The 27,046-nt window shown below is 41.5% G+C and overlaps 1 protein-coding gene across 2 annotated transcripts; it reads right to left on the bottom strand.

Moving 5' to 3' along the window:
• Nucleotides 1-1,477: 1,477 nt before the first annotated feature.
• Nucleotides 1,478-26,076, bottom strand: LOC122112787 (vomeronasal type-2 receptor 1-like). Of its 2 annotated transcripts, none has more exons than XM_042685734.1 (6): nucleotides 25,835-26,076; nucleotides 19,933-20,224; nucleotides 8,487-9,356; nucleotides 6,174-6,404; nucleotides 3,399-3,522; nucleotides 1,478-2,460 (listed from the first exon to the last, which is right to left on the bottom strand). In XM_042685734.1, the coding sequence occupies exons 1-6, from the start codon at nucleotides 26,074-26,076 to the stop codon at nucleotides 1,478-1,480; spliced, it is 2,742 nt and encodes a 913-aa protein (XP_042541668.1). The 2 variants fall into 2 exon arrangements, with proteins under 2 accessions (XP_042541668.1, XP_042541669.1); XM_042685735.1 differs by having other exon boundaries at nucleotides 19,933-20,239; nucleotides 25,835-25,971.
• Between the last annotated feature and the right edge of the window lie 970 nt (nucleotides 26,077-27,046).

The following is a 27,046-nucleotide window of genomic DNA, read 5'->3' as shown; positions in this document are numbered from 1 at the left end:
AAACTTCTCCAGAGCTCACTGATGTATCACCGGCCTTCAAACAAGCTGCTCGCTTCTGAGCTTTCCCGAACCTTGACAGAAACTTTCTGTTTTAATTACAGCAGCTCAACCATCTGATATGATTATGATTTAAAATTCACTGAACTCATTCTTGACAGACTCATCCTGCTGAGGTGGAGATCACAGCCCGCTTTCTGCTCCCACCAGCCTGCATGCGTCTCCGCCAAAGAAGTTTGCTGAGGCTTGAGAGATAATTGAGCTCCCTTGAAGGCAGGCCTCCTTCTGATCCTGTTAGATTTCTAAAGCCAGATGTTCTCAGGCATTTAGACTTAGCAGCATTTCTATAAACTTTGTTTCCATACGTTTAATTCATATGCACATAAAGACAAACAGGTCATTTTCACAGTTTCATGTTTAGATGACATAGAACGTTTCTACATGAGACTAAAACTCCAGTTAATTCTGCACATTTAGAGGCCAAGTACGTCTCTCTGAATGTGCCTGTAGCTGGGTAAAATGGCTCATGATTGTAATTCAAGCTACTCTGGAGGATGACATCTCAGGATTGAGATTCAAAGCCAGCTCAAACAGAAAACACTTTCTTTTATCTCCAATTAACCAGGAAAAACCTGGAGGTATGGGAGTGGCTCACATGGTACAGCACAAGCCTTGAACAAAAATGCTAAGGGAAAAGTGCTCTGGTCTTGAAATCAAGCCCAACTACCAGCAATAAATAAATATAAATAAAAAATAAAACAAACGCTGTATTCTTTTTTTTGGGGGGGGGGCTCTGGTTGTGGGGCCTGAACTCTGGGCCTGGGTGCTGTCCCTCACCTCTTCAGCTCAAGTCTAACGCTCTACCACTTGAGCCACAGCGCCACTTCCGGCTTTTTTCTTTTTGCTTATGTGGTGCTGAGGAATAGAACCCAGGGCCTTGAGCATGTAAGGCAAGTGCTCTACCACTGAGCCACCTTCCCAGCCCCACAAATGCTGTATTCTAACACTAGAGCTCACATCTGCTATTGTGTGACCACGGTCCTTAGTTTACAATCTACTTAACTACTATAGCAACTTTTTCATCTTATTTCTCCAGGAGGTTTAGGTTATAGAGGAAAAAGTGGCTTTTTAGATCCTTATCAGGTTATGCTCTTTAATGTATCTTTTTAACACATAGTCATAAGTATGGAACCAAAACATAGTATGAGTCAGTTTTTCTATCACTGTAAGTTCTATAATTGTGTTTTCTACTATGCAATACTAAAGAGAAGTTCCAATAAAGTAGTTTTCAGATTCAACAGCAGGAAGTATTCTAATTCATGCTAAATGGAATGGTGCAGAATGAAACTACATTTATCATACTAGGACTATCCCACTAGAGCCCCCGTCCTCTGTATTGCCCACAGCATGGGCAGATGCCACACAAGCAACCCAAAAGCCAGTCACCCTGAGGCTTGGTAGGACAGGTGTCCCGCCCATGCTAGTCATCCAGAACTGTGGACACGGCAGTCTCATTCCGCTCACTGCTCACAGATGCAGATGTCAGCTGGATGCTCTTATCTACAGTGGGCACTCTTCCCCCAACTGTCTCGGCTGTGTTCCTCTTCGGCCTCAGCAAAATGATGAAGCACTTGGGAGCAAATATACAGCCCAACAAACCGTAGCTGGATGCCAGGATGGCAAAGATCTCCACGGCCACTTTGAATTTGCCTTTGGTGCTCAAGTAGGCGGGCACAAAAGAGATCCAGATGATGAAGAAGGCCAGCATGCCAAAAGTGATGCATTTGCCTTCGTAATAATTATCTGGCAGCTGGCGAGCCACGAAGCTGCTCAGAAAGCACAGGAAGGCCAGCAAGACATCGACCCCAAAGACGACGCACAAAAACTCGATAGAACCCTCGTTGCACTCCAGAATGATCTTGATCATCTGAGACTCCATGATCTTGTACACCCTCGGGGGGTGCATCAGCAAGTAGGCAATGCATATGCCAGTCTCCACCAGCACGGAGAGCAACACGATGAGCTTGCGAAACACGGGGCGCATGGAGAGGAACCGAGTTTTGGAGGCAGAAATTCTGTAGGCCAGGAAGAGTGAAATGGTCTTTCCCAGAATGGAGGAGAGGCAAAGAGCAAAGCCCAGGGCCAGAGTGACCTGGCGGGCCCTGCAGGACCAGGTGTGTGGCTTGCCGATGAAGATCAGAGAGGACAGCATGATGATGAGGAGCGCCACCTGGATGAGGAAGCTCAGCTCCCGGTCATTGGCCTGCACCAGGGGAGTGTTCCTGTAGAGCACATAGACCACGGTGACCGCCAGCGCCACCAGGGCCCCGAGGATGGACAGGATGACCAGGGTGAAGCCCAGGGCCTCGTCATAGGCCAGGAATTCCACCTCTTTGAGAACACACTTGCTCCTGTCTGCATTAGACCAGTAGTCCTCACCACACTGCGTGCACTCCCTCTCACCTGGTGAAGGAATGAGAGAGTTCACTGCAGGGAAATCCTGTGACTGTAAACAGCTCCGAGCATTCAAAGGCCTGGAGCAAGGATGCATGAAAATTCCCTTCTGTGGAACACACATAGCATCTCAAAACCTGTGATGGTAAATGTCCTTAAATTTTGCAGGGGATATTATAGATTAACAAACATTTCCAGTTTTACAAATATATGGTTTGTTCTTAGTTCAACCTTTCCCTGAATTGCCTGTTTCTGCAACATTTTTTTTGATGGTTTGAGTTTTTGTTTTTTTTTTCAGTTTGAGGCAATTTCACATTTTTTAAATTCTCTTAACTATGAATTGCTATTGGAGATCATTAGGCAAGAACTAAGAACAATGTTATCCTTAACAGAAGGAAGAAATAAAAATAAAGTTTTGTCCCTGGGCTGCCTGAAGCTGAACCTTCATGTGTGGAAAAATTCTGCCCAGGCACAGCAGGCTGTTGTGAATAATTCAGAGAGCAGTTGTCAGAGAACTCCTGTACCTCGGGCTTTGTGGCTAAGAACTTTAAAAATGTCACCCTGCTCCTTAGAGTTCCAAAACAGAGCTAATTCAGTAAACTAAAGAACTATAGTTCTTTTCCAAGTAAGAATAAATGGTTAATCTCTTTTGAAAACAATCTAAAGTCTTTTATGAATTTAATTGTCATGTTTCACAGGTCATAATATTTGTGATTTATTTTCTTGCAAATTGGATATGTGTAGGCCTTGTCCCATTTACATCAGCTGTAGAAGTAAAATTCTAAATTATGGTTCCTTCCACATGACCCAAAACATCCCGCAACATAATGGAGATTGACTGGTTTTTGTGATGCATCCCTCAGACCTTTGTGCAGAGGGTTCTGTGGCTGCCTTTCCAACATAGCCTAGTGACAATTTGGTATCAAGGAGGAAATGCCTGTCTGTACCTGGTTTCTCAGACACATATCCATCAGCACATGGGACACAGGTAAAGCAGCAGATCTCTTTCCCGTACTCAATTACCTTCCGCGACCCAGGGGGACACACATCGGTGCACACCGAATGCGGAACCTGGCAAAGACAAACACAACCTGACCAGGATCCGTGATCCCGACGTCTTCCTGGGAACCTGGAGAGTACTTCTTCTCAGAAAGACAATCTAAATAAATCTAAATATTTTAATGTTAAAGACAAGTCATATGTGGTGAGTGGAAGGAAGAAAAATGAAAACATCTGTTCTACAGTAAAACAGGGGAGGCAGAATCTGGAAAGCAGACAGCACATTGTGCTGGAATCTTTTTCTGTTAAATGAGTTTACAAAGTTTATCAGCAAACACAGACCTCCTTTTATATTTTACATGGTCATATACTTTCAAATTTTGGGTAAATTCAATGTTTATAAGATAATCGATACCATAATCTACTGGGAAACTTTTATTTAAATGGGAGAACAAATACAATTTCCATTAAGAAAAAGTTCACCTGGACATGAATAATGATGACATGTGCATTGATTCTGGAAGTCAGGACAGTCATCCTGAACTTTGGAGCAAATAAGATAATACAAAGCATGTTAGAACTCTCTGAAATAAGTAATGAGGTGCAATGTTACAGAACTAGTAGATGTAACAGAAATATTATATGTATTAGAATTCTTATAAAGTTTTAAATAGGTTGATAATACATAGACAAAACATATATACATACATAGATGAGAGTTAATACTTTCAAAGCAGTTTGAGATGTAGATATTACAGATGGGAATTGATACAACTCATTATTAAACTCTGAAAAATAAGCAATAATATAAACATGCAATGAAATGGATTTCCTCATTCTAGATCCAGTCAAGAAAAATTCACCATGGATAATGATATGATGCATTTTTTTCCATTTCTAAGTAGTCCTTCTACTCTTGACCTCTAGAATCTGCCTTCCAACCCACCCATCACAGAAACCCTCTGGCACTGTCTTGGGGCCCTCCTCATGCCATGTCCTTACCTGTCTCTGCTCAGTATTCATCATTCTTAAACAATACTCCTTGAAATGGCACATCCCTTGGGTTCCATTGGCTTTTAAATTTCATTTTGTTGTTGTTTCTGCTTCTACTATCAACATAGCAGACAAAACCATCTTATAGCCCATTAAGTCAGATCATGACACTTTTTCTGCCAAGAGCCTTCTATGCTTCCCTGTGTGTTCAGTGTGAAAACAGAATGAAATACAAGAAGACACTCGAAGATGGCAAGAACTCCCTGCTCATGAATTGGCAGAAACAATAGGATGAAAATCACTCTATTCCCAAAGGTAATTGAATCAATAGAATGTCCATCAAAATTCTAATGATATTCCTTATAGTGGTAGAAAACTCTAACACAAAGTGCATGTGGAAGCATGCCAAAAATTACTCAGCCAAAAAGAAGAAGAGTGTATGTATCACAATTCCAGATGTCAAACTATACTACAGACCTGCAGAGTTGTAGTAACAAGAGCAGCATGCTAGCCACAAAAACAGGCACATCATAGAATAGAATATAAAAAGCCAAATATAAGCTCATAATCAGTACCAGAAACATATGGTGGAGAAAAGAGAGCTTCTTCAATAAAGGGTCTAGTGAGAAATTGATATTCATATGCGGAAGACTGAAACTAGTCCATCTATTGCTGCTCATTATTAAAATCAAGCCAAAGTAGAAGCAGCATTGGAAACTAATACAGTAGAAAAGATGGAAAAATAGAGACGTGAGTAACAACTTCCTGAAACCCCAGGAACTCAGCAAATAACAGGAAGTCCTGACAAATAAGATCACACTAAGCCTAAAAAAGCTTGCCAGGTAACCATGGCAAGTCCATAGTCCTATCTACTCAGGAATTGAGGATACGCCTCATTGTCTGTCTGTCTGTCTGTCTGTCTGTCTGTCTGTCTACGGGCATTTATATGCCGGGATAGCTCGCATGCACACACATATACACACACATATATGCCTTATTTACCATCATTAAAGATTCTGCTGAGACGTAAATTAACCCAGACACTATAGAAATCAATATGGAGGTTTTTCCAAAAAATGACTACTCTTGAGGCTATACCATGGAAATGTAAATCAGCATACAGTAGAGATGCAACATACCCGTACTTACGGTAACATTATTCAGAATAACCAAGTTGTGGAATGATCTTAAATACCCAACAACAGTGACTTCAGAAATAAAATGTGGCATATATAAAAATGGCATTGTGTTCAGCCCCAAAGAGGAGTGGTTGACTTCATGTGCCTAAAAATCTACGGAACTCAGTATCATCGGACTACAGAGAATAAGCCAGACCTTTACCGTGCAGCGTAGGTCTGTAAAAGTCATGGAAGGGAAACATATGGACAAGGGGGAGGGTGTGGGTGGAAAAGAGCAACAGATGAGAGAATGGAAGTGTGCTGGGGAGGGGATGATTCCAGAATACTGTAGGCACTGTGAAGACTCATGATGAAATCACACAATGATTATAAAAAATAAATGAGGATGGGAGAAATGGAGAGGAAAGACTAATAGTACAAAGTACATCATGTGCATGATCCTGTATGTGGAAATATCATTGGGTAAGCCATCATTTTGTAAGATCAATAATCAAAAGCTTAAGAAAACCATCTTTGTAGCAGTACCACTAAAAACCACTATTGTAGCAGTACACTAAAAACAGGAACAGAGGAGGTTCCTGAGCAACTGACCTTCGATGACACAGTATTCCAAAATATGGTGGAATTCCTTGGGAGAATGAGTTCCAGTTTATACTTGCTGAATTTATATTCTCCCACCTTCACAAAGACGACTTCTTTGCTGCCTTCTAATTGCCAATTTAGAATGTCGTAGTGTCCAGCTGTGATATCTCCATTACTATTAAATTTCACGGGGATTTCATCAAGAATGTTGTAGGAGGTCAAATGCAGAATGTTAACAAGCTAAGGAGGCCATGGGACAGGGAACGGAAAAAGCAACCTTGAAAACTTAGTTGTCTACAGAGTACAGTTTTATGACAAATACAATCCCAAATGAGTGTCTAACCAATTATTTTTTTCCCTCTTATCAGTCCTAACATAACAGCCCCTAGACAGAAAAACCAAATCAGACTTGAAAAGTACATTGCCAAATTGAGATAGGCTATCAGTGTAAAATGTACACTGATTTACAAAGACATAAGAAGTTGATGGGAACTAGTTCATTAATAATGTCACATTATTTTATAGGCAATAATATTCAGAAAATTCTTAAATAGTTTACATGTATTAAGAAAATTATTAAATGTAATTTATCTGTTTCATATTTGTTAGTTCAGTTATGAGAAAATTCTCGTAGGCTTGTGTGGTCTATGAAATTTATATATATGGTTTCTAAGCGCTTAAACTCAAGGTGTGGGGTCTCACCTGAAGCCTTATTATCAAAGGCTAAAGCACTGCCCCTTGAGCCACAGTTCTACTCCTGGATTTTTTTTTTTTTAGTATTTAATTGGAAATAATAGTCTCATGAGCTTTCCTGCCCAGGCCAGCTTTGTAATCCTCAGCTCCTATCCTCCATAGTAGCTATGTATAAGCCACCAGAGTCTGGTAGAAATTTGCATATCTATATGGGAATAACACTGGGTTGTGCTAAAGTATAACTGATACCAATGCTTCCTAACACCTCCCTACCAAGAGCGAAGGAAACAGTCTGACTTCTTTCCTAGAAATCTCCTGCATCTAGCAGCTAGCAAAAACAAACAATTGCTCTACCTCTCCTTCCTAGGTATCAGGGTTAGGGATATGAAGAATAATGAATATATATCCTACCTTCAAAAAGCTCACAGACTAGGGGACAATAAGCAGGAACTAACAGTAACACTCGACATCGTCTACATGTCCACTGTGAAAACTGTCGAGAAGGCCTGGGTAAAGACTGGATAATTGCCTCAGGAACACTGGAAACTTTCAACTTTCCAGGAAGTAGCCATGTGAAGTGGGTTTAAAAAGAATCAGTAGAAGCTGGGCGCCAGTGGCTCATGCCTGTCATCCTTGCTACACAGGAGGCTGAGATCTGAGGATCAAAGTTCAAAGCCAACCCGGGCAAGAAAGTCCATGAGACTCTTATCTCCAATTAATCACCAGAAAACCAGAAGTGGTGCTGTGGTAGAGCGCTAGCCTTTAGCTGAAGAGCTAAGGGACAGAACCCAGGCCCAGCATTCAAGCCCCACGACCGACAGAAAGAAAAAAAAAAAAAAAAGAATCAGTAGATGTCAATGGGCAAATATGTGTGAGAAGAAAGTTCTAGGTTAAGAAATGGCTGTGCCTCTGCACCCTACACTTGAACAGAGGAGGGAGGAAGAGGCCACGGCCCAGGGCACAGCATTGATGGACTGGATCCTCACCACACAGGGGTAAACAGCCAGCCACAGAATCCTCCGTGATCACAGAGCTCTAGGGCCTGCCTCGCCAGGCGACCCTGCCCAGGCAGCAACCTGTCTGCATTGGTGAGAAGGGAGCACACTTGCACAGGGAGAGATCCAGGCTCACATCCCACATGCTGGACCCAGGTCCCCTGTCAGAGGGGCCAGTCCAGCCCCCACCCCTCCCCAAACCAGGAGGGCCACACCGCTTAGCGGAAAGATGGCGGATGTGGAGTCCTGTTGGCTCTGTCAAGTACTGTGGTACCCAACAAGACATACACTAAGTAAGCACTCATTTTTTAGTTTATAAAAAGTGAATAAAACATGCCATAAAACGTTGCCTTTCTCTGAAAACCTTAACAATCGTGATTCTGCCAGGGAAAGCCCTGCCTTTGATGTATACTGCAGGTCACTTGGGTGTCTTTTCTCCCATTTTTACTGCCTATTCTTCTCAGGTCACGTAGGATCCACCTGTGAGTGTATAACAGAGTGACTCTTCGGTCAGGATCACTTAGGAACATTTTTTTCTTTTCATTTCTGTCTACTAAGTACAAGGGCAAAGAGGTAATGTAACACCTTGAATTCTAATACTTTTTAAGCTATCATGAGATCATGCAATACTTACAGACCAGGGTTCAATGGTTTTTAATTCGGAACAGCTACTCTTAGCTGCTGGTGGAATTCCAGCCTTACACTTGCTAAGATACTCCAGGATGTAAGCCAGGGCGTACACAGCTTGTCTGACGTTGTTTGTGATTCTCAGCTGAGACACATCCAGGTAGGTATTTTTAAGATCTTCCAGCCTCTCCTCTCCAGTACACAACCGATCAGATGTGGCCTCCAGTCGGTCCGCTTTCCCGGTCATATTCACTCGGTGGTCCAGATTGTAAGGAACACTGCTATTGGGCCAAGTACAGTTAAATGCTGTCTGCCAGAATTCGATGGTCAGGACGTCATTTGGATCCTTGCTGGGATGCACGTCATAAAGAAATTCTTTCAACCCCGGGATGTCACTTCTTGGCACTGCAAACCCAATACTTCCACCAAAATAGGGGAAGTATTCAGGCTTTGCCAAGAGGGCCGAGGTGATCCATGCTTCGCTCGCTATCCAAGTCCTGTCCGTTATGTTGTGGTACACCATCTCCAGCACGAAGGGACTGAGGTCCAGATCAGAGGCATACAGCACGATGACTTTGGCGGAGGAGCCTTTAATAGCATTGACAGCCTTTTGCATTTTCTCATTGGAATAGACTTTGGGGATGGTTTCAGAGAACGCAATGCAGATGTTGAGCCCCTCTAAGTTTCCTTTAAACTCCTTTACTCCATATTTTCCATAATCATCATCAGATGCGATGGTGCCCACCCACACCCAGCCAAAGTGCTGGACTAGTTTGACCATCGCATGGGCCTGGATTTTATCACTTGCTATTGTGCGGAAATAAGTTGAAAACTCAATGTCATCACTCAGAAGTGTGGTGGTAGAGGCATAGCCCATCTACAATTGAAAATAACCATGCAGTTATTGGATAGCAAAGCCACGCCTTCAAGGATGCAATTTCCAAAGTAGTTATTAAGAGGGAGGAAGTTAAGAGTTTCTTCATGTCTCGCTCATTGTTCCTTACCAGAGGAACTTCTACTCCTTTTTCTATTTAGGAAGAGCTTACATTTTGCTAGCCCAGTCCATTCTTGTTCAAACTTAAGGGCTCAGAAGTTGTCATTATTAAGACTAGAACACTTAGTGCTCTCTTTTTCTGACTTGTGTTCACCTGCCTTTTCTTGCATTCTTCTTGAGAAAATCCGGCTTTTCTTAGTGAAGCATTATGGCCTATCCTCACACCCAACGTGTCTTCCTGTGAATGATGGGAGAATCTGACTCACAATCCATTTGGGAGGCCCAATGTTTGTATCTTCTATTTACTTTTTTCCCTCTCTCCCTCCTTTCCCGCCTCTTCCCTTTAGTTTCTCTAAAGTCCCCTTCCATTCCTTTCTTCCTGCTCTCTCTGCTTTGTTTCCCTCTGGTGGGACTTCTTGGTGTGTATGTCCTCAGGTTTAGCTTAGGAAAGGTGATAGGAACTTCCATCTCAGCCTCAAATCCAAGCCATATTGTACAAGCAAGACCCAAGACACCTTCATGTAATACTCACATCTATGTAAATAGGAGATATTGTATATCCTCATGTGGCCAGGGGTCCTTGCATGTATTCCCCATGCTTTGAAACATGAGTGGAGATCAAGTCTCTGTGGGAACTTTCCCTCCCCTTCACTGACGCCACCATGAAGAACATCCATCAGCCTCTCCCTCACCCTACCACCTTACTAACAAGCCACCTCCTTCTGAATTATAATTCCAGAGAGTCCTGCTTCCTTCATGAATTTCAGAGTTGTCCTACATTCTTTTTCTCTGCTTCTTCTCTTATCCTTGTTCCATAGAGTGATGCTTACATCCTTCATTAAAACTACACAAAAGGAGCCAGGCACCGGTGGCTTACTACAATAATCCTAGTTACTCAGGAGGCTGAGATCTGAGGATTGAGGTTCAAAGTCAGCCCAGGCAAGAAAGTCCATGAGACTCTCATCTCTAATTAATCACCTGAAAACTAGAAGTGGCACTGTGGCTCAAGTGGTAGAGCATGCACCTTGAGCTGAAGAGCTGAGGGACAGTGCCCAGACCCAGAGTTCAAGTCACACGAGCAACCAAAAAAAAAAATACCACACAAAAAGCAAAACGCATAGGGGCTGAGAAGATGGCTCAGTGGTAGAGCGCTTGCCTTGCATGCATGAGGCCCTGGGTTTGATTCCTCAGCACCACATAAGCAAAAAGAAAAAAGCCGGAAGTGGCACTGTGGCTCAAGTGGTAGAGTGCTAGCCTTGAGCTGAAGAGCTGTAGGACAGTGCCCAGGCCCAGACGGACCCACTCAGGCCCCACAACTGGACCCCCCCCCAAAAAAAAAGCAAAATGCATAGATTGTTATGTAGTGAATGGCTTGTTTAAGAATCAAGCATACCACTTTTCCAGTTCTTTCCAAATAATTTTCCAAGAAAATACCTTAGGTACTAAGCTGTTTATAGCTTCTGGGAATTAGCTTTTCTACAAAGAGTAGGATCATGATCTACATTTTCATATTGTTCTATTTAGTAAGTGATATAAGTAATATGAAAGTTTATTTACGTCTCTTTGAGATTACTGCAAAGATTTAAAGGAGAAAAACTAACTAGAAGTTTCTAGACTATATATGAATCACTGTTGGTCTTTGGTGGAAGATGGATTTTACAACATCAAGATTTGGGCTTGTTGCTTAATGAGTCTAGTGACTCAGCCAAGATTTGCACTAGCTCTGTATGTATTTCCTGTCTATGTCAAATTTGCATAATAGAGGAGCTCATTGTTAAGGCACTTGCCTACCGTGTTTAAGTTCTCAGGTTCAATACCAAGAATCAAAGAGACATGTACAAAACACAAAAACTAGGTATACAATACTCCTATTTCATCAGTACCATAAATAAAGTCATACATTATTCACATTAATAACATTAGTAAGTTCTGACTGCTTTTATTTTAATGATCCGAAAAACCCATCAGAAGTAAATGTGCAGAAGAAGATTCCTGGATGGTAACAGAAAGGGTCAGAGTTACCTCTGAGCAAACAGAAGTACAGAGAGTTGGCAGGGAAATCCAGCTCAGAAGAAAAGAACCAGAAGACACACAGCAAGGGTCTGATACCAACCCAAGGTATTGAAGCTTCAGACTTCTAAAGACGAAAGAAAAAACCAAACAAACTTAAACATCTTCTGAATCTCAATGAAAAATACCAGACAGCCACTCTTTTTTCCTCTTCTTTTGTTGTTATTGACTTTTCTGCTCCTGGGTTCTGTGGACCCACCACACCTGGAGAGAAATCTATCTACAACCTCAAATTTGAGACCCAAAGGCCTGGAAAAAGACAGATGCACTGATACAAATGGCGCTCACCATTTGGTGCAGGCCCCAGTGTCCGCCATCCAAGGACCTCCATGTTTTTTCCCACAGAAAACTCAGAGTGGGGTGACAGAAGACTCTAGAAGGAGTCAAGGCTGACCACACCAGCATGAAATGCAGTGAAACTCCACACTACCACACTCCACACCCCATACCCCACACCCTCACTCCTGGGCCTACACCCAACAGCCTCACAAGCTCTGAACCCAGATATGCAAGTCACAGTGAATAATAACAAAATCCATGAATAAACAAGGCAACTCACCACCCTCAAAAATCAACAACAATATAGGAGAATTTAAGAGAGTAAAAAATAAGAAAGGCTAAGAATCGCCAGGTGCTGGTGGCTCACGCCTGTTATCCTAGCTACTCAAGAAGCAGAGATCTGAGAACTGTGGTTTGAAGCCAACCTGAGCAGAAAAGTCTGTGAGATTCTTTTCTCCAATAAACTACTAAAAAAAAAGCCAGAAGTGGTGCAGTGGCTCAAGTGGTAGAGTGCTTGCCTTGAGCAAAAGAAGCTCAGGGACAGTGCTAGCTTAGTTTAATCCCCAGTACCAGCAAGAAGAAGGAAGGAAGGAAGGAAGGAAGGAAGGAAGGAAGGAAGGAAGGAAGGAAGGAAGGAAGGAAGGAAGGAAGGAAGGAAGGGAAGGAAAGAAAGAAATGCTAAGTCATTAAAGTAACAGTTACTTTAAAATAACGGTAACCAGTAACTTTCAGGTTCCTGAAAGTCTGTACTAAAAATGCCATACAAGAAATATAAGATATCAAAGGAATGTAACACTCCAAGATAACAAAACATATTCAACAATGAAATAATAAAATGATCTCTGACTCAAAAATGACTGATGAAATAAAAGCAGATTCTTGAAAATCTAGAATACCAAGAGAAGTTAGACATATAAGAAAATGTGGAACATGTGAAACAATATCAGTAAAGATCTGGAAAGCATGAAGAGCTCTAGTTCTCTATTACAAAACGCAGTTGAAAGCACAGACAATACAATAAAAGAAGTTGAAAATATGGTATCAAGGGTTGGTGATAAAGGAGATGAATTTGAACAAATGTCAAAAAAAATTGAAAAACTTCTCAGAACATGCTAAATGGTCATTGAAGAAGGACTGGGCTTGGCCAAAAGATCAAAACGATATGTAATTTGAATAACCACTGAAAAAGAATTAGAAACTAAATGCTCAAAAAATAATAACAGAAAACTATGCTAATTTCAAGAAAGAGAATCTCAGCCATGTGAGAGAGGCATGGCAGAACTCCACTCAGACATGACTTGACAAGAAACACTTCCAGACACATGGTAAAACCTCTGGATTTAGAAAATAAGAAATTAATGTTAAAGGCAGCAAAATCAAAGAGGAAACTTTATTACAACAGAAAGAAGAATAAACACAGATTTCTCAACACAAACTCTAAATGCAAGGAAAGCCTAGAGAGATAGAATTCAATATCTGAATGACAACTATCATCTAAACCAGTACACAGTGAAGTCATCATTCTCAAAAGATGAAGAAAGTTAAGATAAACGAAACCTACAGGAATTCATGAACACTAAACTAGCACTACAAAGGATCTTATGGGAACACATGGTATCAGCGAAGACAATCAATATCAAACAAATAAGCAGCAATATACATACATACATACATATATATATATATATATATATATATATATATATATATATATATATCACTAGAGGATTAGTATAGTAAAGTAGGAAGAAGAAAGAAGCAAGCAACACAAACACAGCTGACATGGCTTATCTCACACCAAGAACCTTAAATATCAATGGGCTCAATTTTCTAATAAAAAGATGTAATGAAGCAGTCAGGACCAAAAAAACAAGATCCAACCATTTGTTGTCTCCATGAAACACATATCACTTTCAAAGATAAACACAATTTCCAAGTGAAGGGATGGAAAAAGATCTTTCCTGTAATTGTATCTTGCAAGAAGGCAGGAGTAGCTATATTGGTATCTGATAAAATAGACTTTTCATTAAAATCAGTGCAAAGAGACAAGGAAAGTCATTACGTATTAATAAAGGAATGATGAGCAAAGGTGGATCACAGTGGTTAATATTTATGCACCAAACAATGGACACCTACATGCATTCCAGAAGCACTCCTGGCCTTATAGAACATGGGAAGACCCCAACACAATAATAGGATAGACTTTAAAACTCCATTCTTACCAAAGGGCAAGTGAACCAAACAAAAGATAAGCAAGGAAGGCTCTGAATTAAATGACACCACCACCCAAAAGGGCTTAATAGCTATTTACAGAGAATTTTATCCAACAACACCGAATTCGTAGTATTCCCAGAAGCTGATCTGATCACAGGACACACAATGAGCCTAAGCAAATGCAAAAGGATCCAGGTAACCTGTTGCATCCTATCTGACCCCAGTGGGTTTAAAGTAGTTCTTCACAACAAAGCATGGTGCAGAAAACAGCCAACTATATAGGAGAGTCTCCACATAGGAGGCTGAACAACACATATGTCACTGAAGACATTAGAAAGTTCTTGCAATTCAATGAAAATGAAAACACATCACATTAGAACCTCTGGGATACAGTAAAATCAGTGCTGAGGGGAAAGCTCATCACTGTAAATTGCACACATAAAAGCAAACAGAAACAACTCAAGGAAATAACCTCATGATGCAACTAAAGCTTCTGGAAAAACATGGATGACCCAAACCCAAAACTACTATATGGGGAGAGATAGCAAAGATTACAACAGAAATTATGAAATAGAAAAAAAAACTGTACATTAAATCAATGAAATCAAAACCTGGTTCTTTGAAAAAAATCAATAAAATTGACAGAGCAGTAGCTAGACTGATGACAAAAGAAGAGATTCAAATCAACAAAATGCAAGACGCCAAAGGAAACATTCCAACAAACATCCAAGAGACCCAAATCAACATGAAGACTACGTTCAAAACCTATACTCAAATAAGATGGAAAAACAAGTAGAAATAAATAAATTCCTTAGAGACATACAATCTGCCTAAGCTTAACCAAGAACATATAAACCAATCAAAAAGGCCCATATCATGCAATGAGATTAAGGAAACAATTTTCCAACAAGGAGAAACCCAGGTCCCAATGGATTCACGCTGAATAATGTAAGTAGCACCAATAATATTCAAACTTTTCTGTGAATTAAAAAGAGGAGGACAAATTCCAAACTCATTCCATGAAGCCAGCATCTCATTCATCCCAAAACCAGGTAGGGTTCCAGGGAAAAAAGAGAACTATAGAGCAATCTCTCCAATGAACACAGATGCAAAGCCCAGCAATAAAATAATAGCCAACAGAATTCAGCAAGTAATAAAAAAATCCTACATTACGATTATGTGAGCTCAAATCCCCAGAGATTTGAGGTTGGTTTAATATGCATAATCAGTAAACTTAATAAACCATATCCACAAAGCCAAATACATGGACCATGTGACCATCTCAATAGATGTAGAAAATCTTTTGACAAAAAACAATATCCAGTCATGTTAAAAGCTCTGGAAAAACTTAAAATAGAAGGAACATACCTCAAAATAATAAAGGCTATGTATGACAGACATAAAGGAGATACAGGGAAAGGCAGCAAACTATCTCTATTTGCAGATAACACAAAATATACTTTTTACTATACAGATCTTTGCTTCCTTGTTTAGGTTTTTCCCAGGAATTCTATTTTTTTTAGGCAAATGGAGTTGTTTCCCTGATTTCCCTCTTGTTTATACAGTGTTGGTGTACAACAAGGCTACTGATTTCCATGGGTTGATTTTGTGTCTTGTTCCTTTGCCAAAGTTATTGATCTGCTCTAGGACTTGAGGATTGGAGTCATTTGGGAGAATAGATATATAGTTACCTACAAATAGAGATAGCTTGCCTTCTTTCTCTGTGTGAATCTCCTTTATGTATTTTTCTTACCTTATAGCTGAGGCTAGGAACTCCAGAACTGCATTGAAGAAAGAAACCAAAGGTAACATCAAAAAATAAAAAGGGCCGGGAGCTGATGGCTCACACTAGTCAGAAGGCTGAGATCTTAGGATCATGGTTCAAAGCAGCCTGGGCAGGAAAGTCCATGAGACTCTGATCTCCAATAAACCACTAGAAAATCAGAAGTGCTGCTGTGGCTCAAGCAGAAGAGTGCTTGCCTTGAGCTGAAGAGCACAGAGACAGCTCCCAGGCCCAGAGTTTAAGCCTCACGACTGACAAAAAAAAAAAAAAGAAAAAAATAGAAAGACCTTCCATGAGAGAGAATGGCCATCTTGCCTTATTCCTGATTTTAGAGGAAATGGTTTTAGTTTTTCACTGTTGATTATTATGTTGGTTGTTGGTCTGTCATATATAGCCTTTATTATTTTAAGCTTCTCCAGAGCTTTTTTTTTTTTGGTCGGTCATGGGACTTGAACTCTGAGCTTGGGTGCTGTCCCTGCGCTCTTCAGCTCAAGGCGAGTGCTCTATCACTTGAGCCACAGTGCCACTTCTGGTTTTCTAGTGGTTTACTGGGGATAAGAGTCTCATGGAGTGGGGGGAGGATGGGATGGGAAGGGGAAACAAAGGAGGAGGCTACAATGCTTGATAAGAAATGTACTCATTATCTTGCCCATGTAATTGTAATCCCTCTGTACAGTATTTTCACAATAAAAATTAAATTAATTAATTAATTTTTTTAAAAAAAGAGCCAGCCCGGGCTGGCTTTGAACCACGATCCTTGGATCTCAGCCTCCTGAGTAGCTAGGATTACAGGCATGAGCCACCAGCACCCGGCCATCCAGAGCTTTTAACATGAATGGTTAGGTAAAGCATATTCATGGATAGGTAAAATTAATATTGTGAAAATGGCCATACGGAAAAAGTGCTGTATAAAGTTCTTTACCAAGATAGAAAAAACAATCCAAAAATTCATATGCAACAACAAAAATCCTTAAAGAGACCAAAGAAATTCTGGGCAAAAACAAGCAATGTGGGTAGTATCACAATCTCAGACCTTGAGCTCTATTACAGAGCTATAATAACAAAAACAGCCTGGTATTGGCATAAAAAAAATAGACCCAAAGATCAATGGAACAGAGTGGAAGACCCAGAACTAAAGCCATACACTTACAATTATCTGATGTTTGATATGGGAGGCAATGATACTCAGTGGGAAAAAAAGATCGTCTCTTCAGTAATTGATTTTGGGAAAATTGGGCATCCATAGGAAGAAAATTAGAAGTGGATCTCTGTTTGTCACCATACACTAATATGAACTCCAAATGGATCAAAGACCTCAATGTCAGACCACAAAATTTGAAATTACTACAAGGGAAAGTAGGAGAAAACTAGAATTCATAGGTCCAGGGAGAAAAGAGTCCCAGGGACATAGCAGATAGGAAGGAGACTTTCAAGCAAAATGAAATATCAAAATGAAAAGTTTCTGCACAGCTAAGGACATAGTTACCAAACTAGAAAGACAAACCACAGTCTGGGAGAAAAACTTCACCATCATTACATCAGATGAAGGCCTAATACCCAAATATATAAGGATCTCAAGAAACTAACCGCTCCCATAGCTCATAAATCACTAAATGGGCAAAAAAAGCTAAGGAGAAACTTATCAGAAACTGTGGTAAAAATGTCAATGAAACACATGAGGAAATGCTCATCATCCCTGGCCATAAAGGAAATACAAATCAAAACTACCCTGAGGTACCATCTCTCTACATTTAGAATGATGGAAATAATGAATTTGAACTCCAACAAATGTTGTCAGGAATATGGGGGGGAAAGAATCCTGTTGCACTGTTGGAGGGAATGTAAACTAATACAACTACTCTGGACAGCAGTCTGGAGGTTCCTCAAAAAACTAAACACAGACCTTCCCTACAACCCAGCCATACCACTCCTGGGCATCTACAGAACATCATGAGCCAGGATACCATAAAGACACTTGTACATCCATATTCATTGCTGTACTATTCACAATAGCCAAGTGTGAAAACGCCTAGATGCCCTAGAATAATAGATAAGTGGATAAAAAAAATGTGGTACCTATACACAGCCATTAGAAAGAATACTATATAGTTTGCAGGGGAATGGATGAATCTAGTATAGGTGATGTTAAGTGAGGTAAGCCAAACTCAGAGAGACAAATGGCTCATGTTTTTCCTCATATATGGAAGTTAGATCTAAATTGCACTGAGATAAGATAAATTATACCAGGTTATAGACACTGACACACCGTGAGACCAAAAGAGGATTCTTAGGGGAGAAACACAAAGGCACAAAGCCTTTAGCTCCTCTTTATAATCATATAAAACTTCACATATATATTTATATCAAAACAAACTCTAACTCCAAGATATGGAACAAAGAGATCTCTTTTTGATTTATTGTTTCTGTTTTCTTTCTGTCTACCTATGGGTCATCTGTCTGTCTATGGGAGGGGGCACAGAACTAGAGGGGAAAAGGATGAAAAAGTGTGATAGTGGTTCTTCCTGGACATTGTGTTGAATATGAACTACACAACTCAGGGGTAGAGATGAGGGGAGACTGGGAGGGAGGGAGGGAGGCAGCACATGACAGGAAATGTACTTATTATCTGACTTATGTAACTGTAATCCCTCAGTACATCACCGTTATAGTAATACTAAAGTAAATTCTAAAAATAAGATGTGTCGAGGGAAATCAGGAAAATAATTCCATTTGCAAGACATTTGTAAAGACATTTGCATATCCACGTTTATTGCTGCACTATTCATAGTGGTCAAGTTATGGAAACAGTCCAAATATTTATAATGGATGAATGGATCAAGCAAATGTGGTGTTTGTACACAATGGAATTTTACACAGCCATAAGCAAGAATAATACTATGTCATTTGCAGGAAAGTAGATGGACCTTTAAAAAATCATATCAAGTGAGTAAGCCAGGCTCAGAGATAAACAGTTCATGTTTTCCCTAATATGTGGAAAATAGATAAAAAATACAAATATGCATGATAACATATTTTACACACAAAGAAATTGACTAATGGAGGAGATACGTACAGGAGGAATCCAAAGGGGTAGCACCTCTGAACACTCATGCCCTGTTCAACAAAAGGAATACCTGAAAGTAGAAACATGATTTGAGGGGAGGACGGGGAGAGCAAAATGGAGGGAGGGAAGAAGAAATGGAGGAAGAAAGGAAGGAATGAAGGGTGAGCAAATGCAGTCATTATATTCAATGTTCATTATGTAGAAACTGAGCTGGGTAATGGGAAGGTGTGAGGGGAACTGAGGAGAAGGATGGAAGTTGTGACACTGACCAAGAAGCACTGTACTCACAACCTGACTTATGGAATTGTAAACTCATTGTACAATTACATAATAATAATAGAAACACTAAAGAAATGTGCAGCTTTTCACATTTTCTTAGGAACCCATTATTCCTGTCACCTCTATTTATACTAAAATGTGTTCCTGGGCTGGGAAGGTGGCTCAGTGGTAGAGTGCTTGCATGAGGCCCTGGGTTCGATTCTTCAGCACCACATAAGCAGAAAAAGCCAGAAGTGGCGCTGTGGCTCAAGTGGTAGAGGGCTAACCTTGAGCTGAAGAGCTGAGGGACAGTGCCCAGGCCCAGAGTTCAGACCCACAACTGACAAACCCTCCCCCCCGAAAAAACAACATAAAATGTGTTTCTCCCTCAGAATTTTAAATAATTTCTAATGTAAACATCCCAGGAAAGTGCCCATTTTTACTAATTCCAAGTCTCGTTTGACATCAATGGTATGGGAACAGTTAGGCTCATGAATATTCACAATTAATACATGCACACATCAACATGGAAATCTTCTGAATTCTATCCATGAGCACACAAGCATTTATCCATGACAGGGAAATCACTGGACCACCACCTCCGTCAAATAAAGCAGGACCGAAGGACAGAGGAGTCTCTGTCATATCGCGGTAGGTGGAAATTCACACTTGCTGTATTCTGCCAATAAGTGGGCCACAAGTAGCTCCCTCAATACCTTGTGGTTTACCATCTCTTCCCTACATACTGGTTGTTTCCCTTAAGATAACACCTGCACGGGAGTCGGAGGTACCTGAGGTAATCTGTACAAGCCCAGAAGTCTTGAAGTGGCAATCGATAAGGCTGAGCCTCCTGATCCAATAACTCCTAGCAGATAGGCCCCGGTGCTGTTTCTTATGTTGGGTTTGTTTTCTTCCTGCCCCATGAGCATGACCACAGTTGACTCCATAGCTTTGGACACGGTGCAACATGTATCGAAGATCTGATAGCCCAGAGTGTGCTTGGGCAAAATGTCCTTCCTCTCATTGATCTCCTGGATGGTGTGGATCATGGTCTTCATCCAGCGGAAACCTCGAAAGTTGAACCTGGAAAGGAAATCACTCTCGTAAGGTGAAAGACAAAAGTCACTCTTATAAGGAGTTTGAAGCTCAGATGAGTGACAACAGCATACTGCCAAAACGTCAATGGGTTCCACAATTGTCTGAGCTTGCTATTTTTTCACAATGATGTAATGAAGTGCACAAATTCAACATGAATCATAATGACCATTGACAGATTAGGATGAACCTTTTGGGGTGTATTTTTTTATTTTATTTATTGAAAAGATGCTGTACAGAGGGGTTACAGTTGCCTGAGTAAGGGAATGAGTATATAACTTGTCTAATGTTGTTCCCCTTCCCACTGTCCCTTTCCTCCCCAACTTCCCTAACTTCTCCCCAACCCCACTCCTCCACCCTAAGTTTTAAAGTTGAGTTCCAATTTACAGTCTTGTGGGTCTCATTGTTACAATGGGTCATCCTGTATCCTTGTTTCAGCATTTTGTTATTCCCCTTCCCTTCCCCAAATTAGACAAAGATATACACAAGATGCAGGGAACCAAAATCAAGTACAATGACAACCGGGGATATACCACAGGGGGAAGAACATACAAAGGAAACAAAAAAAATTGTATAGAACATTTAAAAGAATGCTTCCATCAGAAAGAATGACACTGCCCCATTTGTTAGGAAATGAAAATAATTGGAAAAAATCATATTAAGTGAAGTAAGCCAGACCCAAAGAAATATAGGTCCCATGGTTTCCCTCATTTGCAATAACTAGTATACGTTTAGGATAATTTTATCAGGTGAGCAGAAAAAATCTTAAAAACTATATAATATGACCACATAAAATGATGCTAAGTGAAATGAACCCCAAGATATGGACACAAGAGACCTTTCCTTGTTGTTGTTTGGGGGGTATCTTTTACCTGGTATACGCTTGCGGGATTGCTGATTGACCTCTTCATAAAAAATGTTCTTCTATACCACATTCTTCTGTCTCCTCTCCACACTGGGTTGGCTTTCTTTTCAACATTAAGTAGAATTATCATATTTGTAGCAATATTTAAGGTGGTCTGCCTGTCTGCCTGTGTGGCTGACAGATGGGGGCTGGCATAAGCCTCCATGGATAAAGCAACCAGCCCTGCTTAAGCTCCAAAGCTAAAGCAGGACCCACCCCAAACTTCCCACCTGAAGCTACTTAGTGAGACTCCCCCTGAGCTTCTCCCCCTTGATGCCCAACCTTCCACAAAACTTCCCTTAATACACAAGGCTTTGCACAATCGACACTGCCTTTTCTATCCCTATAAGGGAGCTCTTCTCTCTTTAACTACTCACTCTTTTAACTCCACAAGACAGACAATCATATTCCCTACCATCCCCAGTCCTCAGGAAAGTTAGAAAGAGCTAACAAAACCCTTAGAAAATGTTAACCCAACAAACCCCGGAGCTCAAACAAGACTGGGATAAACTGTTACCCCTAGTGCTTCCCCATACATAAATCTTGCCAAATAAACCCCTTCAAACTTACACATTTCCTAACTCCCTTCTCTGGCTAATACACCTTCTTCCCTTCTATACCCTAAATAAATGGGCCTCTGCTCTGGCTCTCTTGCTAATCTACCACTGACAGTGGCTGGCTGGGTAACACACTGGGGCAGCTTCTCTCTCCTTTTCCCACCGGAAAACCCCATAATAAAAAACAAACCAGTCCCTCTTTTGTCTTTGGGACTCAGACAATAATCCAATCCTTTTCTCTTTCCTGAGTCTACTCACTTCAGAATTTGGATTCTTAATTTCTCCTTTAAAGCAAACTCTTCTGCATAAGGCTCCCTGGAGGGGTTTCCCCAACCCCTTCTCTATACAGGCCTTAGAGACTGACACCTAGGAAGAGACAAAGGCCACACAGTTGGTTTTTTCCCAAGCTTCACTCTTTCACCAAGCTTACTGTCTTCATTTCTCTAGGTGATCAAAGATTAGATCATATACTAATGTGCCTCATTACCAAAACTGTCTTAAAGGTTTTCTGTTCTTGTGATCAGTGTTTGTGTATGCATGGAGGTTCTGTTAAATTCTCTTTGTCGTTAGCAGAAGTTAAACTAAAGTGTTTCTGCCTTGTGTTTTGATTTTTGCCTTGTGTTTTGTTTAGTGTTACCTGTTGTCTAGCATTGATCATGTGGTTCTATCATACACTGGGAAAAAATGTCTTTTGCCATTGGAATTCCAAAAAACTTCATGCTGACTTTCATTTCTTTAAACCTAAGTGCATCTTTTGAGCGTGTGTGTGCATGCACACGCATGTATATGTACATATTCAAAGTAATCTCATTGTAATGCTTTAAAAACAGTCATCCTGATGTAAAAAAGTAATCTTTTTCTACATTTTGGTACTGATAATTTCCTGAAATTATTTGTTCCTTGATTGCAATTGTAAATCTTGTGTCAAAGGAGTTAATTATCAAGGTGCTGCTTGTTACAAGGAAATATCTTTACCAAGGGAAGTAGTAAAAGGAGTGAGACCCAGCCCCATTCCCACCAGGTGTAATGGAGAACACCAGAAAGGAGATAAGTAAATATAAAGAAAGAGCCAAGTTAGCAAAGAAAGTCTTGGGAAAGGAATTGAGCAAACAAAAAATAGATTCCTTGGGATAAGAAAGGATTGGAGAAGAATTCTCTTAAATGTTTGTTCCAAAATGGAAAGACAAACTCCAGAAGGTTCGAGTATGTAGCAGATGATATGAATATGTCTTAAAAGATAGAGCTTATGAGTAAAGTTTGTTATGTAACTAAGTTGGCTGTGATTTAAATAAGGTCAAAATTAGTATACTGGTATAAAATCAGCATCTCTCTCTCTCTCTTTTTTTTATTTTTGGTAGGTCATGGGGCCTGAACTCTGGGCCTGGGAGCTGTCCTTCAGCTCTTCAGCTCAAGGCTAGTGCCCTACCACTTGAGCCACAGCAACACTTCCAGCTTTTTTCTGCTTAGGTGGTGCTGAGGAATCGAACCCAGGGCCTCATGCATGTGAAGCAAGCACTCTACCACTGAGCCAAACTCCCAGTCCAGCATCTCATTTTTTATAAGTAATTGTTTGTGTAAACCAAAGTTCACTTAAATGTTTATGTCAGTCCTTCAAATGAACACCTTTTAACTCAAATGCCATTTTTCCCTGTTTAATATGGAAGCCTCCTTGGATATAGAGCTAAAATAAGAACAACTCCTACATCCTTTGTAATTACAAAGGCTTCATGACACCTACAATGTCTTAACCTCAATTAGTATCCTAGTGTTAAATGCAATTAAGAATAAAAATATTTCTATTTGATCGCCTTGTTGCTTCAACTGGGAGTAAGGGATGATCTTGGCATCATGGTTGAAAGCCAGCACAAGTAGAAAAATCCCTGTCAGACTCTCATCTCTAAGTAACCAGCAAAATTCTGGAAGTGGTGCTGCAGCTCAAAGTGGTAGAGTATTAGCCTTGAACAGAAGTGCTCAGGTTCAGTGCCTAGGCCTTTAGTTCAAGCCCCATGACTGACAAGAGGCAGACACCCCCGGACCTAAGCTTGTCCTGGTGATGAGAGTCTGTCCAGAGGCAGTTGAATGAAACACACTGTGCAAAATCCCAAATAGCGCCACTTTGTGCTTGTCCTCTCCTAATTAACCAGGGCCAGAGATCAAAAGAAAAAGTGAATAAGCATGCTGTCGCGCCCATACCTGTCTTCCTCCTAACTGGACAGGAGCTCACATTCTTACCATTACTACCTGCTGTTTCTAAGACTCAGGACAGTTTGCCTTGGTACCTTCCTGGGTGCCATCCAGCTCTGGAACCCAGACATCTACCATGTCTCCTCCTGTCCAGCCCTAGCTTCTGACTGGTTATTCTTAATTGGTCCACCATGCTCTCCCCTAACCACACCAGAAACCCTAGACTCTCCCTTCCTGCCCTTAATCTAGTTGCATAAAGATTCTTCCTTCCCTGTAATATGCCACAAACGGCTCCAAATGGAACTTTCCTGGCATGTGCCCAGGGGTGTTTTTCTGCCGCCTTGTCAGCCTTTTGCCTGATCTCACCTTTTTCTTTTTTCTTTTTTCTTCTTTTTTGCCAGTTGTGGGGCCTGAACTCTGGGCCTGGGCGCTGTCCCTCAGCTCTTCAGCTCAAGGCTAACGCTCTACCACTTGAGCCACATCATCACTTAAGGCTTTTTCTGCTTATGTGGTGCTTAGGAATCAAACCCAGGGCCTCATGCATGCAAGGCAAGCACTCTACCACTGAGCCACCTTCCCAGCCCCTCACCTTTTTCAAAACTTTCCCTCTAACAAGATACCAGCCCTCACTCAGGACACCACCTGGGAGCACATGAAGGCCATCCTATCACTGCAGGTCACCAGAGGCTTCACTTATACCACCCTGCCCTGCCCAGAGCAGACCTGGACCCTGAAGACCCCAGCCCCAGTGACTCCTCGATGCCCCCAGGCCAGCAGGAAGTAGCTGGAAAGAACCTTTCCCCAGTCTCCCCTCTCGGCCCAATCTTTTTATGTAACCAAAGATGGAGTGTGAAGGGTTGATTCCCACCCTGCTTTCCCAGGTGCACAGAGATACAGGCAAGCCACCAAAGACATGTGCAGACTGCCTGAGCAGGCGGGGCAATCTACCTGATCCTGGTAGCAAATATCCCATTTATATGTATATTTATATTCATATAAATAAATGTATACTTATATATTTATTCCATTGTGAACACAACTGAAAAGCCCTCCATCTCCTTGAACTAATGGCTTTTTCATTAACCTCTGCTTCTTTGCTCAGACCTCATAAACACTCGGGTCCTGTCCCATTTCTTTGCACACTCTCCAAACCCACAGGAAGGCTGTGCTCCTCGCTGCTCTAAGTTCTCGCCTGCGCACAAGGTAAGTTGTCCAACATGAAACTATGTCATTATGTTGGTCATGACTATTTCAAAGTGACTGAAGTATTTGGAAAGAACCAAAAAAGAACATAAAAGGAAGAAATGGCCCATATTTGCCATTTTTATACCTAAATTTTTTATACCCAAAACGTGTCTCTGTATGTGTGCATGCTCCACACTTGATCACTAGCAAAGGTGCATGAAAGGTGTGCAGTCATCTTAAGGCAAGCTCAGCAGAGCAGAGCCCATGTGGCAGCTGGAGGAATCTGACCCTGAACATCAGGGTCCCTGGACCAAACAGGCTTTCACAAAGGAGAATGCGGGCCTTACGAGTGACAACCACGCTGTCATGTTGCACACTCTGCCCTGCTGCCCCTCAAAGCATTACGCGTGTATGGATCATCAGGTGGTTCTGGAATCTTGAGTTCTGGTTCACCAGCCTGGGTGCCCCTTGATTCTATCTGCGTGACAAGTCTGAAGTGGAGCTGGAGCTGCTGGCCTTGGCCCCCTCTGAGGACAACACTCCACATCAGGGGTAACCATTCCTTCTTGTGTGAGCATGCAATTAGGAGAGACCTGGTTGACTTTAAGCTTTGGTGATTCTGATGCCCACCTGAAAGAAACTGGTGTATTCAAACATGAGCCCCTAGTCTGACTCCCACAGTCCCATGGCTCCAGTTGGGGACCAGGCCAGCCCGCCACTCTTTGCCCACCACCTAGAATGGAGGGAGAAGATTCCGACATGGCTTACCCTTCACATTGGGCTGACACTGGCTCGAAATTAGACTCGTTTTCTGGGATGGTCCTGGAGTGAATAGGAAACAGACCTCCAATAATAATGGAATGGTTTTTGGCATCCACATAACCATTCAAATCAAACTTGCGCATCAATCTGCAGGTCTCTTCCTCTTCTTCTTCTTGGCCTTTAGTGCCCAACTCGGCCCATACAAACAGCAGAACTCCCAGAACCAGGCATGTCCTTCTGCTGGCCATCTCAGTGCCAGTGAAGAAGGTGAGTGTGTTGAAATCGCAGGTGTTTTCATGAGGCTCCTGGGAGGAGCATCACTGTGTGCTCATCCCACTGGGCTTGGCTTGCTGCTACTTGTTACATAATTGTCATGTCTGCCACTCACAGCATCTCAGGCACTGACAATTTATGCATCAGAACTAGGAACTGAGGCTTTCCTTCTAGAAGAGCTCCTGAAAATCCCTTTCCCACTTAGCAATGGTCCAGGAGGACACATGGTGACTGTTGGGCTGTGAGGCACTGCCCTTTGTGGAAACTCTCCCTTCCTCTTACCGCCTGCAGCCTGATTCCTTCTTAATTTGTGCTTCCTGTGAGTCCTCTAATGACACAACATTGAGAGAGAGTGCATGGCATCTTGACAAGGCACCCAAAGAGGTGACATCAGGAAAGGTAAAGGAAAATGCAATCTGGAATGGAAGATGTGGAGATAGGCTATTTAAATTATTATCCAGGCAAAAATTTACTCAAAAGAGAAAACTGAAATAAGGTCTCTCAAAAGATTTTGCCTTGGCTGTCATCAAACCAAAATACCCTTGATCACAGCCCCCTTAATAACTGTAATAAAAAATGTGAGCCAGCTGTGCACTGGTGGTCCTATCTACTAAGGAGGCTGAGATCTGAGGATCGTGGTTCAAAGCCAGCCCGGGACGTAAAGTCTGTGAGCCCCTTATCTCCAATGAACCACTAGAAAACTGGAAGTGGCGCTATGGCTCAAGTGGTAGAGCACTTGCCTTGAGCTGAAGAGCTGAGAGCCCAGGCACAGAGTTCAAGCCCCACGACTGACCAAAAAAAAAAAAAAGTGAGCCACTGCACCAAGCTCTTAGATTCTTCTATGACTAATACCATAGCACTAAGGGGGAAATGCAGCTTTTTTGTTTTGTTTTCATATGAGTTTACAATTCCTCCACAATATTCATTCAGTTAAAACACCTGAAC

This window comes from Dipodomys spectabilis, unplaced genomic scaffold, assembly GCF_019054845.1.
Source record: "Dipodomys spectabilis isolate Male_0828 unplaced genomic scaffold, ASM1905484v1 ptg000095l, whole genome shotgun sequence".
In the NCBI taxonomy this organism is placed as follows: Eukaryota; Metazoa; Chordata; class Mammalia; order Rodentia; family Heteromyidae; genus Dipodomys; species Dipodomys spectabilis.
The sequence above is the reverse complement of the archived record's forward strand: the minus strand, read 5'-3'. Positions and strand labels throughout refer to the sequence as shown.